At 45.4% G+C, this 27,919-nt stretch overlaps 1 protein-coding gene across 8 annotated transcripts; it reads right to left on the bottom strand.

The window, feature by feature from the left end:
* Positions 1–25: 25 nt before the first annotated feature.
* Positions 26–27,919, bottom strand: DCAF4 (DDB1 and CUL4 associated factor 4). Of its 8 annotated transcripts, none has more exons than XM_031679196.2 (14): positions 27,684–27,919; positions 17,343–17,439; positions 15,080–15,180; positions 14,512–14,669; positions 13,621–13,703; positions 12,336–12,438; positions 10,285–10,428; positions 9,746–9,809; positions 5,735–5,854; positions 4,329–4,430; positions 4,105–4,202; positions 3,057–3,230; positions 2,579–2,693; positions 26–1,095 (listed from the first exon to the last, which is right to left on the bottom strand). In XM_031679196.2, the coding sequence occupies exons 2-14, from the start codon at positions 17,429–17,431 to the stop codon at positions 902–904; spliced, it is 1,545 nt and encodes a 514-aa protein (XP_031535056.1). In that variant the 5' UTR covers positions 17,432–17,439; positions 27,684–27,919; the 3' UTR covers positions 26–901. The 8 variants fall into 8 exon arrangements, with proteins under 8 accessions (XP_031535056.1, XP_006206965.1, XP_072819464.1 ...); XM_006206903.4 differs by having other exon boundaries at positions 4,329–4,427; positions 5,735–5,814; positions 9,760–9,809; positions 27,684–27,917; XM_072963363.1 differs by lacking the exon at positions 27,684–27,919 and adding an exon at positions 27,272–27,452.

Below are 27,919 nucleotides of genomic sequence, written 5' to 3'. Positions count from 1 at the left end.
TATTAACAAAAGCAACACACCATGCCATGGTTCTTTCTAGTTTATTGTTTGGTAGAAACACCGGCTCTTTAACACTTTGTATAAACATCTCACAAACTGCTTCTCCTAGATGACAAAAAGTCAAAAGCCAGTTTTTTTTTTTTTTTTGAGATGGGGCCCCCTGAACCTGACACTGAAGTCACCATGATAGAAACAAGAGCTGCTGTACCTAACATTCTGGAAGGTGCCTCAACGAAGGCATGGTAAGGCCTGTTTAAAACCTCTAACATCTAAAAAGAACCATCTTTCTTTCTAATGCCTATGAATGGTAATAAAGGAGAATCCCAGACATCTGATACTAATATAGAGTGAGTCTGAAAAGGCTACTTTCATGATTTCCAACTCTAGCCTTAAATCTTTCTCTAGATTCTCAGAGAAATGACTTCCCCTGCTCTCCAGCTGACTGTAAGTACACATGCATATTTCTGGGACCCAGGCACCGGCTCCGACAGTCTTGCCTGGCCTCATCATTAGGTTTCTTGAAAGGGCTTTTGGTGAAAGAACAAGCTTTAATTTAATTATTGTCAACCTTAAGCCCTTAGAAAAGTACTTTTTGTTAAAAAAAAAAAAAGCGGGAGGGGGTACTCTAAGGAATTCAACAAGAAAAGGAAATAGGTACCTTTTATGAAAAGGACTTTTAAGCCTTCTGAGCCCACAACTTAACTGAAATAACTTTACTGAAGTGTCTCCACATAAAACAGCACCCGTTCCCCCACAGCTGGATGGATGGATGGGATATGCATACATGGAGCATCCATTTAAAACAAAATAACCTCACTGCAAACAGCAGTTGTGGCAAAAACATGGCTACTCTTCACTCCCTTGAGTCACATCCACCTCCCTCCAGGCTGCACCCTCAGAATTAGCTGTAGGAGAAGCAGTAAAGGTCCTGCCGGACGGCCATGAGCAACCCCGGCGCTCCCTGGAAGCCCCCAAGCCGAGAAGAGAAGGCCACGCTGGGAATGTCGGCCTTGGAGGTGGGGTAAGGGGAGGGTATGGTTCTGAGCAGCTGGGCATCGTGGAGGCTCCAGATTCTCGTGTAGCAGTCCTGGCCCACTGAGAAAGAGGGAAGGCAGGTGGCAGGTTAGTGAGAGAATGCAGAGGACAATTTGTGGACCTGGTTTTCTCCCATGATTCCTAAGGGCTAAAGATGAGTCCATGTGAGCCAAAACAAACTCCAAACAAATTATTTCTACTGATAAGATGTACTTTTTGAAAATTAAAGTTACAGGTCGCCCTGGGTCTCTAAAACCACAGCTAACTGCAGGCACTCAAAGTGACAAGAGGCACTGGCTGGCTGTGACACCCTGGGTGGCTCATGGGGCACCATGGCTAACAGGTGGGCATCCTGCTCCTCTTGGTGTCAAGGGCTATTGAAGAGGGAACCCAACCCACATGGTCTAGATGACATGCAACTGATTTCTTTTTCATGAAATGGTAACCAGGAAGATCTCTTAACTTCATTGTATCCTGGGGACAAACCAGGTGACAACCCTCCCCAGAGCGCTTCCTAGTTTAATAAGGTTCAGTACACAAGACCGGATAGTCCTCGTCACCGTTGTGAGGAATCTGACACCTGACACCATTGGTTACGGCAGCCCAGACAACATGTGCTACTGGAGATCTTCAGGGAGGAGGGCAGACCTTAGATGTCATGGATTTCAGTGTGTGCTTTTGACCACCTGAATGACATTACGACCAGCTATGGTTCAGTTCAGGTTGTGCAGTTCGAAGATTATTGCAGCCCGCCTACTACCCACATCTGCCTCTCAACAAGGCTATTTTCTACTATCCAGAACACAAAAACTCTTCTGAGATGAAAACTTGGGGAAAACAGACTGTTGGTGGTGAGAGTAATAAATAATGCCTAAGAAAGTTCTAAAATGATGCTTCTTAGCCACACAAAAAAACTCACAGCAAATAGGTACTTCCTGTAGGACTATTAGCAAATTTGAGGATCTGTGAAGACTGAGAACATATCCCTTAATAGTAGGGCCTACTATTTCATCTGTGAAACTGTCCAATTTTCATGCTAACAGAATATTCTATAGCCCAGAAGCACTATAATCTATGATCAACTTGTAATTACTTTCAAGGGGTTTTGGTGCTAGGAAGCTCTGCTTCCATTCTGCAAATCATGTGTTCACAGTAGTGCTGTTAAAGAGACCCAGCCATCAATTCCTTTCAAGGACCTCAATCTCTTTTCTTGGCATCCGCTGGTGGATGTAAGAGCAAAAAGGACAGGGAGCCCAACGTCTTCGACGGGACAGCTGCATGATAGGATGAGGGTCGCATTGAATGCCCACCTGGTGAACAGACTTAAACCCCTCACCCAGGTCTCTTCAGTCACTATGTTCTATTGCACTTTAAACTCTTGTTTACTAATGTCCAATTCTACATCCTGTCGTCTCCCTGACCCCAGGAGTCCAAAATTCCTTTATTCGGTTTTGTTTTGGAGTCATTTCTCCCTCGTCTACTTAAGTTGCTGGGTACCTAAGGGACAGTGTTTGATGAAACCAATCTCCTCATCCCCAGGTACCTGCCACCACGATTCCTTCTTCTTCATGCACGTGCAGAGGCAGGTGGGCATACTCGTTCACGTGCCCTTCGTACTGCCTTATGCACTTAGTGGTCCTCAGGTCCCACAGCTTGATCTGTGGGAAGAAGCACAAGGGGCCGTTAGGGAGGGTCCAGCAGGTACACTGGTGAACCCCAGGCACAGAAGCCAGAGAGGGTGATGTGGTCTCCAAAGAACTCTTCATGTCAGAAAAATCTAAGTCTCAAACTCCTAAGCCTTTGCTTCCATTAAAAGCACCGGAACCAGCTTCATGTCTATTTAGACCGGGCAGGGCTTCCAGTGGGCAGCAAAGCCCCGCACAGCCCACAACTCGCCTGGTCTCCAACTGCCTTTCCCCGGCTGCTGTCTGGCATGAGGGTCTCTTCGGCAGAGCCTTTCCACCTGGCAGAGCTCTCGGCCACCAGCTCCAGCAGCCTGAGAAAGTCAGTGGCACCCCTACCGTTCCAGCCATGTCGGATGCCATGACACATTGCTCTTCTTGGAGGATTTGTACAGAGGTAACTGCTGAGTCGTGGAACAGACGGGTGGCCTGCCAGCCCTTGCCCTGATTTCGACAACGCAGATCAATAGCAAAGATCTCCCCGGAACGACAGCCATTAAACAGCAAGGGAGCCTGTGGAAAGAGGGGCTGCTCAGTACCTCCCTACCAAGGCTGGGAGGGCTGAGACCTCTGGAATATAACCCCTGCTTCCCCTCCCCTATCCCAGCCCCTGGTAAGAAGTACAGGTGCAGACAGGTTCCTTAGGGTTTGAGCCTCAGTGGAGTTGGAAGGGTCCTTAGAAAGGTCAAAGAACTGGATGCTACATGTCTCTCCAGTGTCCTCCCCAATGGCTGCAACTGGCACCTAAGGTCTCACCCTGACCCCCCCTCCCTGTGAAGTGATGGCACCCTGCCTCCTCCCAGGTCTTTAGTGAGAAGCTGGGTGGTGAGTGGGGAAGGGGAGAGAGAAAGATCCAGATAAAGACACTGGGTCCCAAAGAGAGTGGGAAGATGACTGAGGAACCCTGAATAATGACCTCTGCTTATTGTCCAAAGCAGGCACATCTCCTTCCACACTTTAAAAGAAAGGTGGCATTTCTACAGGTCAAGTCTTTGAAATGTAGCAATAAGAAGAATCTTGATTGTTTAACATATAAAAGGTGTATCTGACAGTTGCATATAAAACTATTAGGTGTTATGAATTGGTACTTGATTTACACATTAAAAAAAGGACTTGTGCTGCTGGCTAATCTAAGTACTCAAGAACTGCTAACAATTTATTTAAACAGGAAGTTGTTTAAAGCCAGCTGAGCCAGGCATTTCTGGATCAGCCAAATTTCACTCAGCACAGACTTATTCACCAAGTAACCGTCAGTCCTTCTGCTGCCCTCTTTTTCCCTGTAAGAGGGAGGACCACTAGATGCCACACAGGGAATCCCATTTCAATCCAGCAAAATGTCCACTCTTGGGAAACTGTGTATTATGCACACCCTTCCAATCCAACCAACCATGAGCGCAAACTGCTGGGCCAAGACATCGCTGCTGGTCCCGAAGGACTGCCGGTGCCCCGTCACCACACTGGTCACCAGGACTCGCCGAGACAAACCTGACAGACACGGAGATGGGTGGGGAGACAGCGTTACCCGCAGTCTGCGGGGAACAACTGTGGGCAGGGGTTTAAGGTCTGTGAAATGCTTCTTCCTGGGCACGTGGGGCGTCAGCTGTAGCTCACCTGTACTAAAGCAGTTATTTGCCTGGATGTTCAGGGACCATGCACAGGACCAGGCCCCAGGGATCCGAAAACTGCAGAGCATGCCAGGCCGGTCTCCTCCTGCTGAGGGAACAGGAGTGTAAAACTTGGCGGCTGCCTTCCAGGGATGAACATCTACCCTCCATGCTGCTGGGCCAGTGACCACCAGGTGTGGGAAGCCTCCAGAAATAGCTGCTCAGAGGGCCTATATCTTGGCTCCATCCTGGGTTTTATGGTAGCAAAATAAGGGGCACTCGGCTAAGGGTGCCTAGCTCAAAAGTGGTTACTCTGAGAGTGAATATATGGACCTTTCCTGCCTTCCCAGCAGCAGTGCTAGAAATACCAGGGAGCTAGAAATACCAGCCACCAGGGAGGCAGTGTGGTGTCACAGATAAGAGGGTTTCAATTCCAGATCACACTCAAAGCTGTGTGAACTCAGGCAAACTTTTTTTAAAACTTTTTTTTAACTAATAAAACATATATAAAGGGTACAAATCATAGTATAAGTTTAATGAGTCATCTCTAAGTAAGTACAGGCATGTAACCACCACCCAGGTTAAGAAATAGACCCCTTGTGTCCCCTCCCAATTACTACCTCCCCACGCACTCGTCCCCTAAGAGAACCACTATCCTGACTTCTAACACCATCTCTCAGTTTTGTAAGGCAAATTCTGAACACCTTTGTTTCAGTTTCCTCACCTGCGAAATGGTGATAACACATACTCCCGCCTCATAAGCTTGCTGTATGATGAAATGCTAGGCACCTGGCTAAGTGTGCATTAAGTCACTCCATGTACCCCGAGGGGGTAGGTATTATCTTTCCTTTACAGAGGTCAGGCAATCTGTTCAAGCTGGGAAGGGGCAGAGCTGGGATTCATGCCAGCACTCTTACAGGACTGACCCTCATCCAATTGATCCTAATTCTCTGAAAGACCGAAAACTTAATATCCAGAATGCTGCCAGGCAGTTGAACTGTCTTCAGCCAGACAGAACGGAAGTATCTCTGACAACACCTGCCACACGGCAGGAGCTTAACAGATGTTCTCTGGATGATCTGCACAGGCGGCCCAAGTAAGTATTTTGATCTCTTGTACTGGTTACACACGCTTTTAACTGTTCTGGCTACTGAAATGAACCAAAGGGAGGTGCTAAGTGAAGATACACATGTACAAATCCTGGGGCAGTTTAAGGAATCCTCCCAGTTGCTTCTGCAGACTGTCCCTACCCTGCGAGCTCTGACCTGGCTCACCCAGCCTGTGGTTCCCAGCCCTCCTGTCCAAGCCATCACCATGGAGCTTATGCCATTGTTGGCTGCAGCTCCTGGGAGGCAGAGGACAGAGACATTCCTCAGAGCACCTCCTTATCCAAAGGAAAAGGACCCCCTGTACCTGGATGACTGCTGACAAACAGTGATGCTGGAAGCAGGGTGGCGCAGCCTGGAGTCTCTGCAATTCCCATGAGGCACAGCCTGGAAAAGCTGTTAAGGACAGTCAAGTACAAGGTCTCCTCTGGGAGGAGAATAGGCATTAGTAGCTTTCAAAAATTCTTAATAATACCCATCATTCATATTTAACACGTTTCATATTTTTTTAAAGGAAAAAAGGTCACAGTTAAAAGCCTCCCTTTAACTTTCCCTACCCAGAAAGAATCACTATTCTAAAACTGGTCTGAGGTCTAGTCCACAATACTTCCCCGATATGATACTTGTCCATGAGCAATATAATGAACTACTTGGCTTTAAAATATACATAAATCACAGCACACAGAATCTCCTATAACTGTTCAGCCTGCATTGCCTCCTAGTCATCTGTGTTTGTCTGCAGCTCCAGCTCATCTGTCATCACCACAGAGCATCCTCGTGTATGAATACACCCCAATTTATTTATCCCGTCTCCTGCTGATGGGCACTGAGGTCGTTTTGGCCCTTTTTTCTCCTCCGCTCCGTGGCTGGAATGAGCCTCTCTTCCTATCCTGTCTCCCACTCCCATGTGTGGGAGGCTTCTCTAAAGCAGTTTCTTACATCCATGGTAAGAATTTCACTTTACACTACAATGTGCTATATACACACAGGCGTTTTAAAGTTTCATAAAATATTTAATGTTACTAAATACGAAACTGATATTTTCTAGTCTACTTCGTTAAAACAAAAAGCTGCTCAATAAACTGATTTCATGGTCCTCTGATAGGTTATGACTCAAGTTGGGAAACACGGCTCCAGTGTCTGTACCTGGAATGGAACTGTGGGGCGGGAGGGTACATTCACTTGCAACCTAAAGTGGCTGTCTCATTTACTCCCACCAGCAGCTTCCCCCATTCTCCACATTTGCCAAATTTGGCACTATCAGACTTTAAAAATCTGTGCTCATCTGAATGGGCATAAAATATCTCATTTTAATTTGCATTTCCCTGACTACCTCTGATTACAGTAATTTGGGTTTCCCTTTCTTTGAACTGCCTCTTTATTCCCTTTGTCTGTTTTTCTATTGGACTGTCTCTCTTCTGACTGATTTGGTTCCTTTCCCTTCAGAGCCAAACTTCTCCCAACAGAAACCTATGTTTATCCCCACTTCCTTGCCTTTCTTTGACTCAACCCACTGAAATCCAGGTCTGACCCTCGCCTGGAACATTCTTCCCAAAGTCTCCAATGAGCTCCTAATTTCTAAATCTGATGAATACTTTTCAGTCCTGCCCTGCGCCGAGCAGCAGTTTCTAACTATACACTCCTCTTGGTGTTTCAGCCTTGGACCTTCTCCTATCACCAAGATTCCCTGGCCTTGATTCTAAGCCTCCTGGATTCATGCCTCTCCTCCCCCGCTGCCCATCAGTTCTCCCCCTCTCCACTGCCCTCTTACTCTCACAGCGGCCTTCTGTCCGAGGTCTCACCCTCACCAGCCCATCACCCACACTGCTATGTAAGAAATGGCTCCTCGACCACAGTCCTCCAGGGGCACCCCACAGCCTGAAGATCTGGCCTTGCAAGGCCCTACCTAGCCAGAGACATCACGGATACCAAACCACTTGCTGCTGCAAAGATGCCAAGCTCTCTCCTCACTCTTCCTTCTGACTGGAGCTCTGTCCTCTCCTTCCCATGTGGGAACCACCTCCAGAAAGGCTGCCCCCATCTCTGCACCCTATTGTATTCAACTGCCCCACAGACATCACTGCATAGACTGACCACCCGTTCAGCTGCCCAGGTCCAGCACCTTGCACGGGGACTGAATATGCTCAACAGACATTGGTGGAACGAACACTCATGCACACCTCATTGAAAAATCTACATCTCTGCCACATAATGAGGCACCAGTCTTGACAGTCCGAATGTGTGACGTGGGCTTATCATGTTGCACTGGGTAGTCAGCTCCATGTTAAGGATGTCCAGGACAGTGGCTGCTGAAATTATAAACGAGAACGCCATATCGGGCAGCTCAATTCTTTCTGAAATAAATCTCTTTTCCTTCTGGGTTTTAAGGGCAAAAGGGAGAAAGTCCTTACCCAGGTACACTTTTAGTGACTATGGCTGAAAGCCAGGTTACACTCAAACCCTGTACGGTTCTTACAGGGCCAGTATCATAGATTTAATCCTTTCATAGGCCACAGGTCAATGCATAACCTCGTAAGTGCAGGAAAAATGCAGTCTAACTTCCCACCACTCTTTGGGGAAAAGCACAGAGCACAGGTCTGAATCAGGTTCCGTTTTGTGAAGGGAGAAACTTCCACGACCTTCAGCAGAAGCAGCAGGTGCACAAAAGCCTGAAGATTACCTGAAATGACCACCAGGGGGCAAGCCGCTGATCAAACTACAAGAGACCACACTCTCTAAACCCAATTACAGGCATACCTTGTTTTACTGCGCTTTGCAGACAGTGTGTGCTTTGTTTTGAACAAACAGAAGGTGTGTGGTGACCAGGTGTCAGGGCAAGTCCACTGGCACTATTTTCCCAATGGCATTTGTTCATTTTGTGTCTGTGTCACATTTTGGCAATTCTCACAGTATTTCAAACTTTTTCATTGTTGTTGTATTTGTTATTGGTGGTCTGTGATCAGTGATCTTTGATTCAGAAAGATTATGACTTGTTAAAGGCTCAGATGATGAGCATCTATCACACTCTTAAAAGACTACAGTATAGTGTAAACATCACTTTTATACAGGCTGGGAAACCAAAAAACTTGTATGACTTGTTTTATTGCGGTATTCGCTTTACTGCAGTGGTCTGGAACCGAATCCACAATATCTCTGAGGTACGCCTGTGTGTGGATTTTTGTCCTCTCTTTAGCCCACCGAGAAAAGTGTGGAGACAGTGCCGTATCATTTGAAGATCAGAAATGAGAGCAGGTTGTTTTCTCTCTTTTAAGGCCTGATCTCTTCTGCCCTCTGGTAAGATCATCATAATAACACATGGTCCCATCACATCCCAGAACCCGACGAAATGAAAGCCACATAAAACTTTCAATTTACAGAACACACAAGTTCTCTGTTTGTCTTACATAAAATTTATAATCAGATCTCTAATGTGCTTTAGGCTTTAAAACCTTTCGAAATAGAGTGCTGTGGAACAAACTGTTAAAAAAACCCTGAAAAAACCAGGTTCCAATTCAGGCATCATTTGTTGAGGAACCATGACGTGGCCACGCACTGTGCTAAGTGAATTCATGGATGTTAACTAGTTAACCTCATGACAACTCGTGAAGTTGGTGTTCGGTATAACAAGTGGTCACATAGTTCTAAGAACTCATTTATTACGGAAATGAACTGTAAGACTCAGTAATATGTGGCTTTGGGTCAAACAACTTCACTCCATGAAGGACATGAGGGACAGCTGTCCTGTGCATCAGCAGGAGCCCCCAGGGATTGCAAGGAAGGACCCAGCTCCCCTGACACTACACAGTATATACTATGTTCCTACAAATCCCTGATGGCTCTCTGGGAAGGGAAGGCACAGACTAGAATGAAGAGTGCTCTAAAGAAGCCATCTCCGGCTGGCGACCTAGGCCCAGAGCCCACAGCCCCAGTCCAATGTCAAAGGAACCTCCTCCTCTGGTGCCTGCCCTCAGCCTCCCTCGCCCCAGGACCACTGCAGCTCTGGGCTCCTCCTTGGCCTCAGGAGGATTTGGGGTTCCTTTCCAAGGCTTTACTGTTCCCTTCTGCTTTGTTCCTCTGCTAAAGCACTGACTCAGGTTTCAGAAGTGTCTGGCACATAGTGACATCATCCTAGGACCTCAACTACTTCTCTGTGCTTCATGGGAAGCCTTATTTTCTACCCAGGTGCACTGCTCTTTCCTACAGGGTGAGGTGTATGTGCAGAATGGCCCAGACTTCTAGAGACTACGATACCATCTCACAAACCCCACAGATGCCTAGGTCCATATTAGGGCATGGCCTACCCACCAAACCCCTTTACCTGCCAAAAGATACAGAATGTGGGAATCCAGATGATTCAGTGAGGCCCAGCACACAGCATTCACCTGGTGAGGAAGCACATAGCAAGATGCAAAAATTGGTTTGACTGTCAACTCATGGAGAGAAACAGACAAATACTTTCTTGTGGAATACACGTATGTGACTTCTTTCTTCTTTTCTCACTCCTTGAAAGGGGGCTGGAACAAGCATCCTGAGAACGGGGAAGCTCCCTACCCCACCATATAGAGCCTAGAGAGGGAACAGGAGGAAGTAGCCCCAGGCCTCAGTTCTTCATACTCAGCATGGGCCTCACAATGAGACATCTGGTACACCCTCCGGGGCAGGGATGAATTCTGGGCAATGGTAGGGACAAACCTAACTCTGAAGGTGTACTGGATCTCACTTCACCCAGAAACCATTTTCAACCTGTAGCCGTCTTGTGGCTCACGTCCCAAAGAACAGAAAGTCACAGCTTCTTACAGATACAGCCATCAGCCCACTGCAATGTAAAGACTGCCCCCTAGACAGCACACTGGGTACCTTCCGGTTGGTGAAGTAGAGGTTTTCATGCATATGCACCCGGAATGCAGGGGTCTTGAGGCCGCGCAGGTTGATGATGCCGTACTTGGAGCCCCCGACTTTGACATCATTTACCGTGAAGAGCCGGTCACTATTGGTATCCGCCTAGAAGGGAGACGTGGACTGGAGGTGACCTCCCAGGCTGAGCTGGGTGGGTTGCCTAAGCCCATCTCCCCAGACCCCATGCTTTGTGCATTTTCACCGCTTGAGAGCTCCCATCCATAAGGGAGTGTGGAATGATCTCACTTGCCCCTACTTGGTGTAGCCACCACTGGGCAAAGCTAACAGGTGCCTGGTCTCACAATTCAGGCATAGAAATGGCAGTGAGGGGGCATGGCCAGGAGTCTGAGGTCTGCACAGTGACCCGACTCAGAACTGGGTTTGGAAGAGTCCTAATGTCCATCCAAAGGAACTGCTCAGATGAACCACTTGGTGACAGAACATGCAGCCATCATGAAAGTCACACAGTAATGTGGAAAATGCTAGTTATAATTGCCAAGGGGCTAAAAAGAGGAGACAAAATTGTATTCCTATTATACAGGACCTGTGATTACTACCAAATTAAAGAAAAAAAAAGGGCATTGCAGTGAAAAAAATATTACAAAAGAAAAGACTGCTTGGGATCTGGGTTATTTTTTTAAAATTTTCTTTTTTCATTAAAAACTATGGTTAATAATTATTTCAAAGCAAAACCTCTACATATTTTTGTGCTTTGTATAAATTCATAAATATAAAATATACACACATACGTGGGTTTGGATGCTGGTGAAAATGCACTCACTTTGCAAGTTCACTTGGGAAGGACAATTATGCTCCTGAAGAATCATTACCAGTGGTAGAGTCAGATCCAAAAAAATTGATCCCTGGGTGGCAAACAGCACTTTTCACCCCTCTGGTCATACCAGCCAGCCAGTCATCGTGACTCTGCCTGAGAGGAAGGTCTTCCAAGAGCCAGCACACAGTTTGTGTGAAACAAAGTGTGAAGACCACGCACCCAGGCTACGCTCGGTAGCAGGTGCACAGTGACCTCCACTGTCCCCACCCGGCTTCCTGAAGAACCCCAGGGAAAGAGCTCCTGAGGGGAACCCACTGCAAGAAAGTATTCTACTGACTGAGGTCAAACTGTACCCCAAACACAGGGGAGTATGTGAGTTCCGGATTCCAACCTCCCTTAACGTGGGAGGGCTCTGCTGTCGAAGTCTCCTGGGGCAGGACCTCAAAGGTCAGTTCTGTAGCCTTGGCCTCCAGTCCTGTCAGCAAGCCACCAGGCTGAGGCTATTTCGTATCCTTCTCTCACTCTCCTTGGCTATCCCTTGGCCTCCAGGAAGGCCAGGGCTTGCAGGGCAGGCTACGCTCTCCTGTGGCCTCAAGTTGCCAGTCTAGCAGAGAGGTGTGGCTCCTGTTTGCAGTGAACCTTCTGGTCCTCTGCCAACATTTCTCTGGCCCGTAAGCTCAAGTAGTTGTCCCTGGCTTCCAGACCAGGTATAACCACAAGTAGAGAAGACTTTCTGCTTCTTGCAGATGATGTAATGGAGGTATGCTGGTTGTGTAGGCCCAGGGACACAGCCTGTAGGCCCCTGCTACTGAAGTCAGTGATAGCAAGCAAGGGACTAATACGTTATTGCCACTGAAGGACACTGGGGCTTCAGGTCTGGCCACCATCCTGCCTAGTACAGAGAGGATTAGAAGCCCCTGGTCCACTGTGTACCTTTCAATTGTGTACACAACACATCCAAGGGAAAGTTACTCTGTGATCATTTTCAGTCAGTGTGTGGTGGGCCCTGGCTCTAATGTCAAGTGACAGAGTTGTAATGAGGGTAATGATGGTCACATCACAGCCTATCTTGCCAGCTTGGCACCTGCCGATGGGTACCTGATAGGCGCTTATTAAAACCATAAGATTAAGAAGATGCCACCTGCTTTCATGGCAACTGGCTTCAATGCTAAGCCATGAACTGTCTGGGGGATGGCAACCATGCTCCCGGCACCACAGAAAGCTTCCTCCCACTCACCAGTATCAGGTTAAATCGGTCACTTGCCAAAGCGGAGGGATCCGAGCTCTGAATTTGGACCTTTTTCCTCTGCATACAGCTCACTCGCAGCTCATGGGCTAAACTGCAGTGGAGAAAGAGGGGGCAGGGCGGGTATGGATACATATGGAGATATCCATAAAGAAGATGCTGGGGTTCTGCCCTGTCCCCTGAAGACCATCTCCCCTGGTCAGCCCTCTCCTCTCCATATTAAATCTCAGCAATGGAGTTGAGCAAGGCCCCAAAGAATCTCAGTTTTAGAATTCTTAGGAAAACCAAAGCAAAGAAATGGGTGGCCCATTCACAGGGTCAAAGAAAGTCAGAACTAGAGGGATTTGTTTTGGATCACCTACACAGCTCTTTCTTTTGAGACAAAGAGAATGCGCCTGAGAAATGGACAACCTGCTGAAGGGCACACAGTTAATAAGAAGCCAGGCACACAGCCACCCATCTAAGTGCTCCTCTCCCTCTCCGAGGACCGAGCAGGTTTTAGGTTGGAGAACAGATCTCTCTAACTAGACCTTTAACTCATCTCCCTCTCAGAAGGAGGGACACGCCTCTACCTGTCCTGGTGGACACTGCCTGCAGGACTGGCCTTCCCTGAAGGGGGCTGCCTCCTGTAAGCCACCCACACAGTGTTGTTTCCTCACTGGCCCAGGCACAGTGGGAGGCAGCAGAGTGCAGGGGTCAGAAGCTCAGGCCTAGGAATCAGGACAGATCCCACCCTTTCTAGTTTTACCTTTGGCAAATCATTCCACTTTGAGTCTCAGTCTCTTCAGCTGGAACCTGGGGGAAGTATCAACCTATCTCACAGGGTTTTAGTTAGAACTGTATCAGACATCACAAGAATATAGATAAAATTTAGTACACATCCATTTAATGTTCCATTTTTGTTGACAACTCATTAGAAAGGGAAAAGGAGGCAGAAGTCTGATGAGATGAAGTTAAAGAACCTTCTACTAAACTAAAAATGATTTACAAGTAACACAGAGGAAACATCTTGAGAAACTTCTGCCCAGTTTCGCTGCCTAGAGCCCCTCTCCGCTCTCCCTGGAGACAAGCAGGAGGGGCCCCCTCCCCCCGAGGAAGAATGACTCTCTCAGGGCTGACTTCAGCAATAGAAGGTAGGCTGTGAGCTGGAGACGCAATTGTGAAGACTCCTCACAGAGTAGCTACGTGCTCTATCCTGACTGGATTCTTGGACCCCAAAAATTAGAAATAGGAGAAAAGCATTCATGAAGAAAACAACAAGGAGGCACTGTCTTACCGGCAATAGCTGGTGACGTTGAGAAAACCCAGCTTGCTTTTTTGTAGTAAGGAAGATGCATTAAATCCCAACCTGGCTATTTTCTAAATTAAAAAAAAAGAGAAAGATTCAATGAGGTTTTATGTTACAGGATAATGGAGACTGTTTTTAGTTTCATAGGATGCAATGAAGAAATAGGCACTATGCTGGCAGAAATCACATGCATAAAAATCTGATGGTCTCCTTTGCTACAACACATCCAAGGGAGAGTTACTTTGTGATAGTTCTCAGTCAGTGTGTAGTGGGCCCTCCTCTCCCTGGAAAGAGGAAAACCCCATTACAATAAAGCATGTGTGAGCTGGGAAGTCTGCTTGGCACCCCTCCAAGCCCCCATCAATGTATACCTGGGGAGATGAGGCCACCGAGCTACTGAGCGCAGCGATGGCACTGGACACTCAGGTCTGCACTGTGCTTTCCATTCGACCTATGGTGACCGTGGGGCCCAGATTGTCCATTCTATTGTCCCATAATCATCAAAATGCCCTGGCATCCACCCCCAGAAGGGATACCAGAAATCCTCATATCTAAACCACACGCCCTGATTTTCTATTTAAAATACACAGTTACCGAAGCTCTACCATACTGCTACCCGTGAGTCTCCCAGGGAAGGAGAAGATGTTAGAATTACTGATGAGGCCTAGCAAATAAGAAAAGCGGGGTGGCGGTGGGAGATCTCTTGCCTGTTCTTACACTCTTCATCAGGTTCCTGTCAGGGAAAATTCATTGCAACCCTCCCTAAAGTGCGCTGCGCTGAGTGTTACAGGGGCGTTTAATTGGCACTTCCCTGCGGCAGTGGGCGGAGGCTGGCAGGAGAGGAGGGGACAGGATAGCCGGCGGGAGCGTGGAGCCCACCTTTCCCTGCTTGTCCTCTTGCTCTAGCAGCTGCAGCCTCTTGCTCTCCATTTCCTTCTGCCGTATGCTCTCCTTCGTGAGGGGGTTGCAGTTGTTATGTCCAGGGAGCAAGCGGAAATAGCGCTTCTTTTCAGGATCATAGTAATAACCTGGTAGATCTTTAGTCAAAAGAAATAAAATCCAACTTAAAATACCATGAACTAAGCCACGCAGTAAGGAGCCCCGGAGCCTGTCCACCAGCCCTCACAGCTGCCGGACTTTTCTGAGGGCAGGAGGTGGGCTAGCGCCATCCTGGGCCCAGGTCAGCACTGGGGGAGATGTTTGCCTCAGGATCACCATTCTAGACACGCCAGCTCCTCCCTTTAGTGTTTCAATTTGCTCCCAGAATTTCCTCCGAGCCAGGAACGGGCTGGTGACACATGAAGTGTACCCACATGTAACTGAAGACACACAAGGCTGAGAAGAACAGTCAGAACAGACGTAACCAGATGAGGAGGCAGGACAAGGTTTTTTTTAATCTTTCCCCACTGGCAGGGCGGAAGGAGATCTGTCCAGCAGGTTGCCTTACCTGGCACAGAAGAACTGCCAGCTGTGCCGGATGAGGTGGACGGGGCCTCGTCATCGCAGTGGCTAGAACGCCGTGGGCTTTGCTGTGCCCCCGCATTATGCCTGTTGACACACAGTCACGGTAACTTGTAGCCAAGGGCTTGAGTCCCAGTAATTCTCTAACTGTGGGGTCCTACAGTTCCACAGCCTTCACCTCTGACCCTCTGATCCCCAATTACTTGGGGAGCAGTGACCCCTCTTTTCCTTGGAAGCAGTTTGCCTAATGCAAATATATCTAAGTCGGGGCAAGGTTTTGGTTTCTCATCCTTAAATGAATGCATGTAATAGTAATTCTCTTTCTGTATCTGCTCATTTGAGCATTTTGTGAGGTCTTTTGGAATTTTCCAGATGAAAATGAGAACAGAGATCTTGGCCAATAAGAATTTCACCAGCTGGGCTTATTTGTCAGCTCAATAACAGTTACAAGGCCAGGTGAATTTCATTCTTTATTAGACTGAGCAGTATGGAGAATTTAAACTTTACTTGGCTACCCAACCCTACAGATGGAGAAACTGGGGTTCAGGGCACAGAGTTGATTTGCTCAGTAATACTGGGATAGAACCATGGTTTAAACGCTCACTTTGCAAAACTATAAGCCACTTTCGTGGCAATTTTAGACTAAAGGATATAATGATAGAACAAAAGACCTAATTTTAGAATCCTGCTACAATCAAGAACTTCCCCTGCCCCACAATACCAAAAAGAATACAAATTGCAAAACCAGGATGAAGGAATGAAAGAACTTTCTCTTTTGTCTATTAATACTAACTATGCACAGTTTCAGGGAAATTATTTATTTTCCTTCTTTTTATGGCCCAGAGCTTCCTGAGGCAGCCTGTCTGTGATCAGCAGCAAGAAGAGGAAGGATTAAGTGTCATGACAAATGTCTACATTTCTAGTCCAAGGACTGCTGCTCCATTCTTTCCACATGGAGCCCAGAAAGTGGCTGTCCACTGTTTCCACGCAACTCTGTCAAGCTGAGTCAAGACTCTCTTCTTGCACAGATCACATTTTGCTACACTTTGTACTCTTGTGGGAAGGCCTGGAGCCCAAAAAGTATCCATGCTTCTTCTTACAAAACATACAAATATTGGGTGCTGTCCTGCTCTTTCTAAATATGGGTCAAGTTTGGGACTCTGGTTCAGAGCAGTATTTTCTGCTGCATCTAATGAGGCCGACCAGGTACAGAGGGCCAATTCAGAACCAAGCAGCCTGACAGTGGCTTTATTTACATTATTGTGAACCTCACAAAAGTACTGTACAGGAAGAGGGACTCCAAGTCACTAAGAAGCTTGCAGTTTCACACAGGAAAGAGCAGAGTGTCAAACCCAGACTTCCTAACTCCACGGTCCTTGTTCCTTCATATTTTGATGCCTTCAATCATCACTGTTTAGGTTCATCCGTTCTAGAGAAACATCCTGGCGTTTGACATATTCTGCTCCTATAACTGGAATCTGTCCATTTTAAAAGGAGATCTGGAGTGTGGAAGAGTTTTGAAATTGGCATACGGGTCTCCTTTGGCGAGGAGGGGGCTGTGCAAAGACTTCCTATGGCCAGAGGTCATGTCAGCAGCCTTGAACTGTGAAGAGGTGTTTTCTCTTGGGGAGGGGAAGGGAGGGGTGTCTTTTGTTCTGAGACTAGACTGTATTTAATTCATGCAGAGAAATAAGTAGAGTATGGAAAATATTTATTATGGGGACTTCAATTAAGTATACACTAAGTTTTATTTTTTTAAGCTAGGTGGAAGGTACAGTGTTGGTGTTCACTGTATTATTTATAACTTTCTGTGTTTACTAAATACAGTATTATTTATATTATCATATATACTATATATAGCCTTACTTAGGATTTAGGCTGAATTAATGAAGTTAGGTTGCCAGAAAGCTATTTTCATAAGCTGAAAAAAAAAAGAAGATAGAGCAAGTCTACAAAATGGAGAAGCAGCTCTTCAGTTGTATCAGATAATGTTTACTTCTAAGCCTGTGGCCAAGGCTCTGGTCAGAAGTCATGGTCACTCTGAAAAGCAAGACAAGTGTGGTCAGCTCCTCACTACCCCAGCATGGCAGACAGGCCGATCTGCAGCAGAGACACCCCCCTGGGAGCCTGTCAGAAGTGCAGACTCTGGCTGGGCCCCTCAGACCCTGCATTTTGCCGAGACCCCCAGTGAGTCATGTGTGTGTGAAGGTGCTGTCAACGCTAAAAAGACACTGGACAGCAGCACTTGCCTCTCGTTAGAACCATGCTGTCTGAACCAGGGATTCTGCCGGTGGCTTCTTCTCCCATGTCTTCTATTCTGCCAGCTGCTTTTATGCATTCCAGCTCCTGAAAGAGAAAAAAAGAAAATTACTTACAAATGCATGTATGCACACTTTTCTCTACTGTTTGCTTCCCTCATGCTCAGAAGTAGGCAAAAGGATTGGCCCAACTTGGGTTATCATCAAAGTCGTCACCAAGCCTCACCTATAACAGGACCGCCACCAGGCAGACACATGGATAGAATCCAACGTGCCTGTAGCCACTTTTCTGGCTGAAGTCCTCTCACCTCACAGCTGATGCCTGGCCCACCAACCTGCCAACCTCCATTCCCTGGGTCACTGTGGAGGAGCTGACAGACTCTTACAGTTTACTTCACAATGACAGTTTGAGCCTGGCATGAGAACCCTCCTAGGCTAGACTTCTTTTCAGATAACACGAGAGCATATAATAATTTTTCTTTCAATTCACACACATCCCTATTCACAGAAAATAGTTAACAGTGAACACTTTCTCCAACTCAGTTTCAATACTGACCAAGGCAAACTGAACAAATTAAGCAGGGCCTGCCTATTACTTCTCAATGTGCTTTTCACTTAAATCAGCAAATCATCACACGTTTTAACATTGGAAATCATATTAGGAATTCTTAAAAAGACTGAACTGTAGTACATGAACCAGTTGCTGGGAGTTTCAAGCTTTCCTAACGCCTGCTTATCTTTTCCACCGGAGACATTGTGATATCTTACTGAATACACTTTAAAAACATATTCAAATGCCATAACAAAATTAGAAACAAATTTTTAAGGCTGAGTGCAACCAAACAATAGATTGGAAAATCTATTTGCCTTTATTTCTCAACTTCTACTTTTGAGTGGGGAATGTCTGTTAGCATCAAACAGAGCATTTGAAGTCTGGATCTGCATTCCAGAATTCTGTATTTATCCAACAACTTTCGTGTCAACTTATGATTGTGAGTTGGGGCTAATTCAATACAAAGGAAGAGTAATTTAGTGAGTATAGTACTTAACCAAACATAGCATGAATTCTGTAATGTAGTACTCGATCTGCTTGCTTCAGAGTCAGTCTGCCTCCCCCACTGGGCCACTCCACAACCTGGATTAATTTAACCAACCACTCTCTAGTCCTGTGCCAGAATTAGTAAGCACTACTAGAGCGAGCTATATAGCCATGCTGACTTGGAGTCGTCATAAATGCCTCACTTTCATTCTCTGCTGGGACATTATAAATCAACCTGATCTTATTTACTCCTAGTCTGATTCACTCCTGACAGTCCAGGGTTTTATCACTCTCCTAAAATCCCTTCCTACTTCCTGCCAGTCACCCTTAATAGATAGCATAGCTCCCCACCTCACAGAGAAGAGATATGTTACCAGCAGGAATAGCCCAATTTCTTTCCCATCCACTCCACAAACATCTGCCTTTACTACTTTTTATCATCTTCTCTCTTGTTTTGGAGAAACAGGTGTCCCTGTACCATTTCCAGGCAAACCCATCTCACCTGGCTGTTTATCTCATTTTCTTCTCAAACTCTGCAGACATCTGTTCCCATATATGTTTAATCAATCTTCCCCTCTCCTTATCTCAGCTTACATAAACATGCTCAGGTTTTTCATTTGTATGTGCTCTACCTCTAACCCAAAAGGAATAGAAATGTTCGGAGAGCACGGTCTACAGGTATACATTCCACTTCTTTGTTTCCAATCATTCTTCAACCCACTGCAGTTAGACCTCCTCTATCCTCATCTTTCTGCTAAAATGCTCTTGCTGAGGTATTAACTAATGATGGCCTCCTTGCCAAAGTTAGCAGTCTCTTTTTAGCCCTTATTCCTGCAACGTGTGACACCATGAAGCATCACTCTTCCTTTAGCTTCTGTAATCTTCCTCTTGGTTCTCTTCTTACCTGTCAAGTTCATCCTTTTCTAGTTTCTTTTGGGTCACCCACTCCATGTGTGTTTTCCACTGTTCTGTTCCAGATCCTCCTGTTTTCATACTTAATACCACCTTACTTGTCACACAGCTTCATTACTAATCCTAGCATCCCTCTTGAGCATCAAGTTCTAATTAAAAGGCTGCCTTCTGTCTACTGCCATAGACCTAGCAGCCTCAACATGTTTAAAAGTGAGTTCATGATCTCTCCCTTGTGCTCAGTTTGCTTCTACCTATCTGTAATTCCCTTCTCTGAAATTCTCCCACTGCCCCACTCCCATCCAAAAGTATAATAATTGTATTCATTTTCCTCAGCAATCCCTTTAATGGCTCCTGGACACCACAGGCAAAGGTTTCCCTTTGGATTAATTATCTTATGCCTCAGCCAAAGAATAAAGTTGCATTTATTAACTAGTTAAGTTACAAACTAAAAGGCACTGTGTATAGGAAGGGAAATACGTATGCTCAGTGTTAAGAAAACTGGTAAGAGAAATAAGCCATGTTGACATAAGATTATTATTACCAACTTTATTCAGAGATAAAAATTTCTTTAGATTATACATTCTGTACATGACTCCAATTTGCTTAGTTATGAAATAATACATGAATATACTGAAGAACACAGGTAACGGTGAATCAAAGACTTTAGGTCATCCATCAGGAGGCAGGGCCACTGGTCCACCTGCATCACTATTCTCAACAGTTGGGCACTGCACGATCAGAAAGACACAGTAAATACTGAAATAAATGGTGAGTGATTTTGGCCAAAGACAATGTTTTTAAACAATCAACTCACACAGCACAGGCTCAGACACTGCAACAGAATAAGGGAGGCTGACACTAACTATTTTAATAAGAAAGACCAAGTCAAAGCCATTTAAAAAAGCCACAATAAATAGAAGTTGACCAAATACAGAAAGGGTTAAGAGTAGGATGAAACGGTATCTTTTTATACTTTCAAGAAGCCTATTTGAGGGGTGGGGAGAGTCTTCCCCAAATGCAAACATAGTTCATTCTCAATGTGAACTTTAATGGATTATGCTTACACTTATCACCCTGTACTGAACTTCTGTTTGTACTCCTACTTTGTATTAGACATGATGTGAATGCTTTAAGGCAAAGATCCTGCCCTTGTTCTTTTTTCTATTCCTAGCACCCAGGACCTAGTTGGTTCTTAGTAACTATTCACTGAGCCAAAACAAACCAAACAAACAACTCCTTGAAATCCCAGGTAGCTTCCTTCTGCTCTGGGCATTTTCGTTTGTTATTCAACATATATTTACAAAGTGCCCACTCTATGTCAGGCACTGGGGAGCAGGCAGAGATAAAAAAACTGTGGTTCCCGTTCTCAAGGCACTCGTTGTTTAGCAGGGCACATGAATGCATGAACAAATTCCTGTAGTGCATCATAAGGATGAAGACCCAGATCTCTGCAGGTGCAGTGGGAGAGAAAGGAGTGACTGGTCTGAGTGAAAGGGACAGAGGGGAGACAAGAGTTTTAACCACAGCCTGAAGAACGAGTGTCAGGCAAGGTAGTGCGCTGAGGGGCCTGCAAGCAGTTTGGTATGGCTAGAACCTTAAGTAAAGAGGGCTAAGGGATGAGGCTAGAGAAGAAGGCAGGACCAGATGCCAAGGTCTCTGGGTGCTGGGTGATTAGCATGATTAGACCTGCGTTTTAGAAAGGGCACTTTAAAGGCAGCAGTGGAGGGAGTAAGTTGGAAGTTAAAGACTGCTGGGGCAACTCAGGTTAGAGGAACCCACTAACACAGAAGTGATACTTGGGAAACAGAACCCTGAATTTAGAAAGATTTAGAAGGTGAATTTCACAGGAGAGGTGGAGAGAGGGGAGCTGATAACCGATACGTGAATAATTGGTAGTGTCCTGACCTGGGAGAGCAAGAATAAATGAGGAAAAGCAGTTTGGGAAAAGATGAGAGTAAGTCTCATTTTGAATAAATCAATCTCAAGATGTTTGTAAATAAGGGTCTGGGAACCAAGAGGGAAAATGAGGCTAAAGATAGAGTCATCAGTACGTGGTGACAGACTGAGACAAATGTGGCTCCAAAACCAAATATATAGCGGGGATTAAAATTCAAAATTAGAGACAATTTTATTGGACAGTAATATGAAATCAGTACAGTTTCTAGATCAGTGTTTCTTAACCAAGGACAATTTCACCCACCAGGGAACACTTGGCAATGTCTGGGGACACTTTTGTTTGTCACAACCTGGGGGTGGGTTGCTGCTAGCATCTAGTGGGTGGAAGCCAGAGATGCTGCTAACCATCCTACAACACGGACGGCCCCTTGCAACAAACTATCAAGCCCCAAATAGTCCTGAGGTTAAGAAATCCTGTTCTAGTTAGGAAGTGCTCAACAATTTGCTGGGTGAAATGCTGAATCCTAGTGCCTTCGTAGATACTCTGCCAGGCACAGACATTAAAACAGATGTGGAAGGCTGAGCTTGGCTTTGCCTCTTAGAGAGTCTTTCCAGTACTTAAAGGAGTAAAGAAGAATAATTTCTAAGAGATCACTATTCTAGAAAGACAATGTTAATCTCAAACAAATAAACATGATTTAACTTTTTGAAAAATGAGCAATACTTATCAAGTAACTTATACTTGCCTTTTTCTGAGAAGTGATTCTAAGAAAATAATACAAAAGATTATAAAAATTATATGTAAGATATTTACTGCAATTTTTCAATTCACTTTATGAAGCTAGTATTACTGTTGCCAAAACCAGACAAAGGTAATCACAAGACTAGAAAATTATAGATCTACTTTATGAACACAGACACACAAATCCTCAACCAAATGCTAGCAGACCAAATCCAGAAGCATATAAACAGGATTATACACCATGACCAAGTAGGATTTACCCCAGGAATATAAATGTACGATTCAACATACGAAAAGCAATCAACACAAAACGTATTAATAGAGTATATGAGGAAAAAACCCCTTTACACAAGTACCTCAATAGATACAGAAAAAGCATTGGACAAAATCCAGTACCTTTCCTGATAGAAACTAGGCACAGAAGGTAACTTCGTCAACTTGATAAAGGGCATCTACAAAAACCCACAGCTAACATTATATTTAATGGTGAAAGACTGCAAGCTTTCCTCCTAAGACCAAGAACAAGACAAGGATATCTGTTCTCACCACTTCAACACTGTACTGGAGGAGGGGGAGGATAGAGCTCAGTGCCAGTGACTGCTCAGCATGCAGGAGGTCCTGGGTTCAATCCCTAGAACCTCCATTAAAAAAATAAGCCAAATCCACCCCCCCCCCCAAAAACCCCACTGTACTGGAAGTTCTAGCTAGAGGCAGCTAGGTAAGAAAAAGCAATAAATGGCACCCAAACAGGAAAAGAAGTAAATTTTTTTCTATTTGCAGATGACATGATGTTACATACAGGAAATCCTACTAGACCAAAAAAAAAAAAAAAAAAAAAAAAAAAGACTACCCACCAAAACTATTGGCACTAATACATGAATTAGGCAAGGTTTCAGTTTACAAGAGTAATATATAAAAATCAGTAGTATTTCTATATACTAGCAAAGAACAATCTGAAAATGAAATTAAATACATTTACAACAGCATCAAACAGAATAAAGTACTAGGAATAAACTTAACAAATAAGTGCATAACTTGTACACTGAAAACTATAAGACACTGTTGAAAGAGATTAAAGAGGATCTAAGTAAATGGGAAGACATCCATATCATGGACTGGAAGAAATAAGATGGTCTCCAAACTGGTATAGTTTTAATGCAATCACTATCAAAACGACAAACTGATTTTGAAATTCATAGGGAAATGGCAAGGGAAGCAGAATAGTTAAAACAGTCTTGAATAAAAAGCGAAGTTGGAGGACTCACATTTCCCAATTTCAATGCTGCAGTAATCAAGACAATGTGGTACTGGCAAAAGGAGAAAAATATAGATCAATGGAGTAGAATAGAGGGTCCAGGTTAATAAACCCACGTATCTATATGCCAACTGATTTTGACAAAGGTGCCAAAACCTTTCAGTGGAGGAAAGAAGAATCTTTTCAACTGCTGGGACAACTGGATATTCACCTGCAAAAGAATGAATCTGGATCCCTACTTCACATCACATATAAAAATTAACTCAAATGGATCTAAGTTCTAAGACTATTAAACTTTTAGAAGAAAAAGGTGTAAATCACCACAAACTTGGATTAAGCAATGGTTTCTTAAATATGATACCCAAAGCACAAGGAAAAAATAGATTAACTAACTAGACTTCAAAATTAAAAACTTTTGTGAAAAGAATACTTTCAAGGAAGTGAAGACAATTCACAGAATGGAATAAAATATTCCTAAATCCTGTATTTGATAAGGATCTAGTATCCAGAATATATAAACAATTCAACAAGAAAAATAACTCAATTAAAAAATAAGGAAAAAATTTGAAGACATTTCTTCAGAAATATACAAATCGCTATAGAACATGAAAAGATGCTTAATATTGTTAGTCATTAGGTAGATGCAAATCAAAACCACAATGAGATACCACTACTTATCTACCAGGATGGCTATAAAACAGATAACAAGTACTGGTGAGGATGCAGAGAAATTTGAACTCTCATACACTGCTGGTGGGAATGTAAAATGCTGCAGCCACTTCGGAAAACAGCTTGGCAGCTCCTTACAAGGTTCACTATAGAGTTACCGTATGACCTAGCAAAACCCAGCAGAAACGAAAACATATGACCATACAAAAATTTGGACAGTATCGTTCACAGCAGTATTATTCATAATTGCCCCAAAGTGTAAACAATCCAAATCTCCATCAACCAATGAACTGATAAAACAAAATGTGGCACATTCATACAACAGAATATTATTCAGCCATAAAAAGAATGTAGTACTGACAACATACTACAATGTGGATGAACCTTGAAAACACTATACTAAGTGAAAGAAGTGGGACACAAAAGGCCACATACTGTATGATTTAACGTATATGAAATCTCCAGAACAGGCAAACCTAGAGAGAGTGTGAGAGAAGTGGTTTCTAAGGGATAGAGGAAGAAAAGAAGGTAGATACAAAAAAAAAAGGAGGTAGAGAGTGGGAAGTGACTAATTGGTACAAAGGTCCACTTCTTCTTTTTTTTTTTTAAGCTTTTTTGAAGTCTTTTTTTCTATTTTGAATATGCTTTTTTCCGTTATCCCAAATGAGTTGATAAAGGCTCTGATTAAACTGTTTTATGTTTTCAGGAATAAGAGTGACTTTTATTATGTAGTTAGTAGCTTGGAAAATTTTTATACAATTTTAAATGATTTATGATGTTCCATGTGTTCTTGTTTACATTTCCCTAAGCATCATTCTACCAAATTCCTAGTTTCCAAAAGCTGTAGTACCATACATAATATTTTAGTATGATAGTAGTTTTGTTTTAAAACTAGAATCAGGTTGATGTGACTTTAAAATTTATGCTTTGCCCATTTGTAAAACACTGAGATATTCACGTCACATTTCCTTTATTGTTTGACTATACACTTGTTGAAAGGTAAATTTACAGATCAAATGATGAAGCTTCATGTTTCAGTAAAAAAACTTTTGTCTTTTTACTTAAAGATTCATGGAATAGAATTTATACTTAAGCAGAATGACTACACAGAATCTTTTTCTGGAGTCAACTTAAAAGCAAAGTGGAACTGGTAGATCTTTTGGTTTTTGTTATTGACTTACTATATAGGACTCCCAACCAGGTATAGAGCATTAATATGAAATACTGAGAAATCCATAATCTTTAAAAAAAGGTGGGGGACGAAGTATACAAAAAGATCACATTACCACTAAGAGGCTGAAATGACTGGATTTGTAGTATTTTTTAAAACCTTCATTTTGGGTCAGCATAAATATCCTTTAATTTTTTTTTTCCCTATTTTCAGAAGCATTCCATTGAGGTTTAACATAGCAAGCCAATATAAAGTTCTACAATTCAGCAATCCTGAATTTTGAGTCATATTAAGATGAAAATGGAAGTCAGAACTTAGGAAAATTTTCATCTGTTACGTCTAATTCATCTTCTGCTTGTTGATCCTCTCTTAGAAAGGTGGACACCTTTCCTGTTCCAGATAGACACTTAGCTGACAGAAAGCTCTGAAAAGGCAACTGTGAATTTGCTCTTACAGTATCTAAATGAGATGGATAATTTGGTAGACACCTAGAGCTTCTGAAAACCTAGCTATCTGCTCATCAATCTTTTGTATATGTTGGTAGGAGGCAATGTATACCTCTAAAGCTTTGCTGTGGAAAAGCATTTCAATAGTGCTAAATTCTGAAAACATAATGTTTGTATCACTTGCTTTCTGCTTTTCAAAACTGCCAAGTTTCCTCCAGATGAGAGCTGTTTGCATGGCATCCACCGTGGCTCTCTGTAACTGGCTTCGCCCTGAAATGCGCGTCCAGCAGATAGATGGGCGTGCTGATTTGCCCTTTTTACTTAAGAGAGCTGCTTAGCTTCTCCATTCCTTGTTACTGATGTTGCCGTGGGGTTATCTTGTTTCGTTTTTACAACGGTTGCTTTGGCTGCACGTCTCTCAACTGCGGCGTGTCCGTTACCCTGAAGTTCTGCAAGCTCCTGAGCGATGTTTCCAGCCTGGCTTCAAATGTGGGGTCTCTGTGACGCCTACTCAAGGCTCTCACTCACCGGAAGGTCGGCCTTGCCTCCCAGTCTGGTAGTTTTCCGCGCTCCAGAATGCTTCCGTTCGAGCGGCCCCCATTCCGGTGGCGCTTCCTGCCCCGCCCCCCAGCCGCCATTCCGGGCCACACAGGCCCGACCCCGCGGCCTCAGGCTGGTGGCGTGGCAGGCGGCCTCCCTCGGCCTCGGCCCGAGGTGGGCCCGGAACTCGGCGGGCGGTCTGGGCTCCAGCCCACGGCCGAAATTCAACGTCGGGGCCAGGCTCCACTCACCCCCACGTCGCAGCCGGCCCTCAACGTCCCACAGAGCACATGGCCGGGGCCCTCAGCGGGAGCCCAACTCCACTGCTCAGAGCTGCCTGGGCCGCGCTGGGGCCACAGGGTTTCTTTTCGCAGAGATGAAAATGTTCTGGAATAAGACAGCGATGACGGTCGCACGACCCTGCCAACATACTACAAAACCCGCCCAACCGTACCCCGTAAAACGGCGAATTTTATGGGTTGTGAATTGTATTTTACTACAGCAGTGCTATATTTATAAGTGAGAAGCATCCTAAGTATCCAGCGACAGGTGAGTTAGGGTTGCAGACACCAGCGTCTGGAAAACGCAAACGCCACCGGTTCGTAAAGCTGAACACGAAATGGCCTCTAGGGGGAGCCCGCCGTGCCCACCCCAGCCGGCACTGTAACTAACTGCCTCACAAACGGAAGCCGCGACCGTGCCCAGGACAGAGTGGTGGAAAAGGAGTTCCATCCCTGCTGGTCTGGCCTCAGGACTTATGACCCTCAGGACACCACCTCAACTACAATTCCCACTGCCCTTGAAAGCTAGAGTTGGAGGCTTTGGAATGTTGCCCGTTTCGTCCAGGAAGTTGTCGCCTCAGTCTTCTTTCCTACTGGCTGTCTGAGTCACAGGACAGCTCTGCAGACCACCTCACGCCCGTCCAGGGAAAGGGGGTGTCACGGTTTCCGAGGTCAACTGGGGAGACGACGGGGCCTGCTAGACATCGCGAGTGCCAGCATGGAAGGGTGGCTTTGTCGCTAATGTCACAATTCGGAAAGCTTGGATTCAAGCCGCGATTCCAGCGCTTACTAGTTGGTGAGTTACCTCGGGCAAGTGACCACTTCACCGGGGCTCCTTAAGCGTCCGACAAAGGTACTACCGCCTAACTCCCAGGGCTGGTGTGCGGAGAGCGAGGTTAATGCCCGTAAAGCAGTCAACAGCGCCCAGCACTCAGTAAGCGCTCAGTACGCGTTACCTGTTAGGCTGACCTGTGTGAAAAAAGTCAACCACAACCTGAACTTTCAGGTAAACCGCCCCCGAGGGCCCGTAGTCCAGCCACTGGCAGCTGTTGGGTGGCATCTTCACATCAGGGTTTAGAAAAACGTTCCTTCGGGTCAGACACGGAGCGGCGACACTCGCGGTCCCCCTCCCCCGTCTCCACGGCTGCAGAGCCGACAGGAAGAGCCGGCTCCGCGCGCTCGCGGATCCCACACAGCCGGAGCTCGCCGGCCCAGCCCCCAACCCACGCCACGGTCAGGCCGGCGATCCACGTGCTCGACTCCTCCCCGCCCCCTTCTCAGGCCTTCCTCCCAATCCCCTCTCCGGTCCCGAGCTTTGCGGGGCGCGCAGCAGCCGCCTCCAGACCGACCCCAACTGTCACTCCTGATAGCGCAGACTTACTCGATCAAAAGGGTCCTTTCCGGCTTTCCCTCGGGCCCAGGGTCAGCAGGAGGAGCTGCTAGGCGTGGAAAGACCCGGAAAGACCGAGCCGTAGCGTCCGCCAGTTAGTTGCGTCCGTTCTTGTGTTACCTCAGCGGATAGGGCCATGGCGGCCGCCCCTTCCTTCTCATTGGATGCAGCTTCTGACAGTCTACGCCAATAGGGTGGATCTTAGGTAGGGGGCGGGGACCGGGGGC

Source organism: Vicugna pacos, chromosome 6 (genome assembly GCF_048564905.1).
Source record: "Vicugna pacos chromosome 6, VicPac4, whole genome shotgun sequence".
NCBI lineage: Eukaryota > Metazoa > Chordata > Mammalia > Artiodactyla > Camelidae > Vicugna > Vicugna pacos.
Note: the sequence above shows the minus strand (reverse complement) of the source record. Positions and strands in the feature narration are given on the sequence as shown.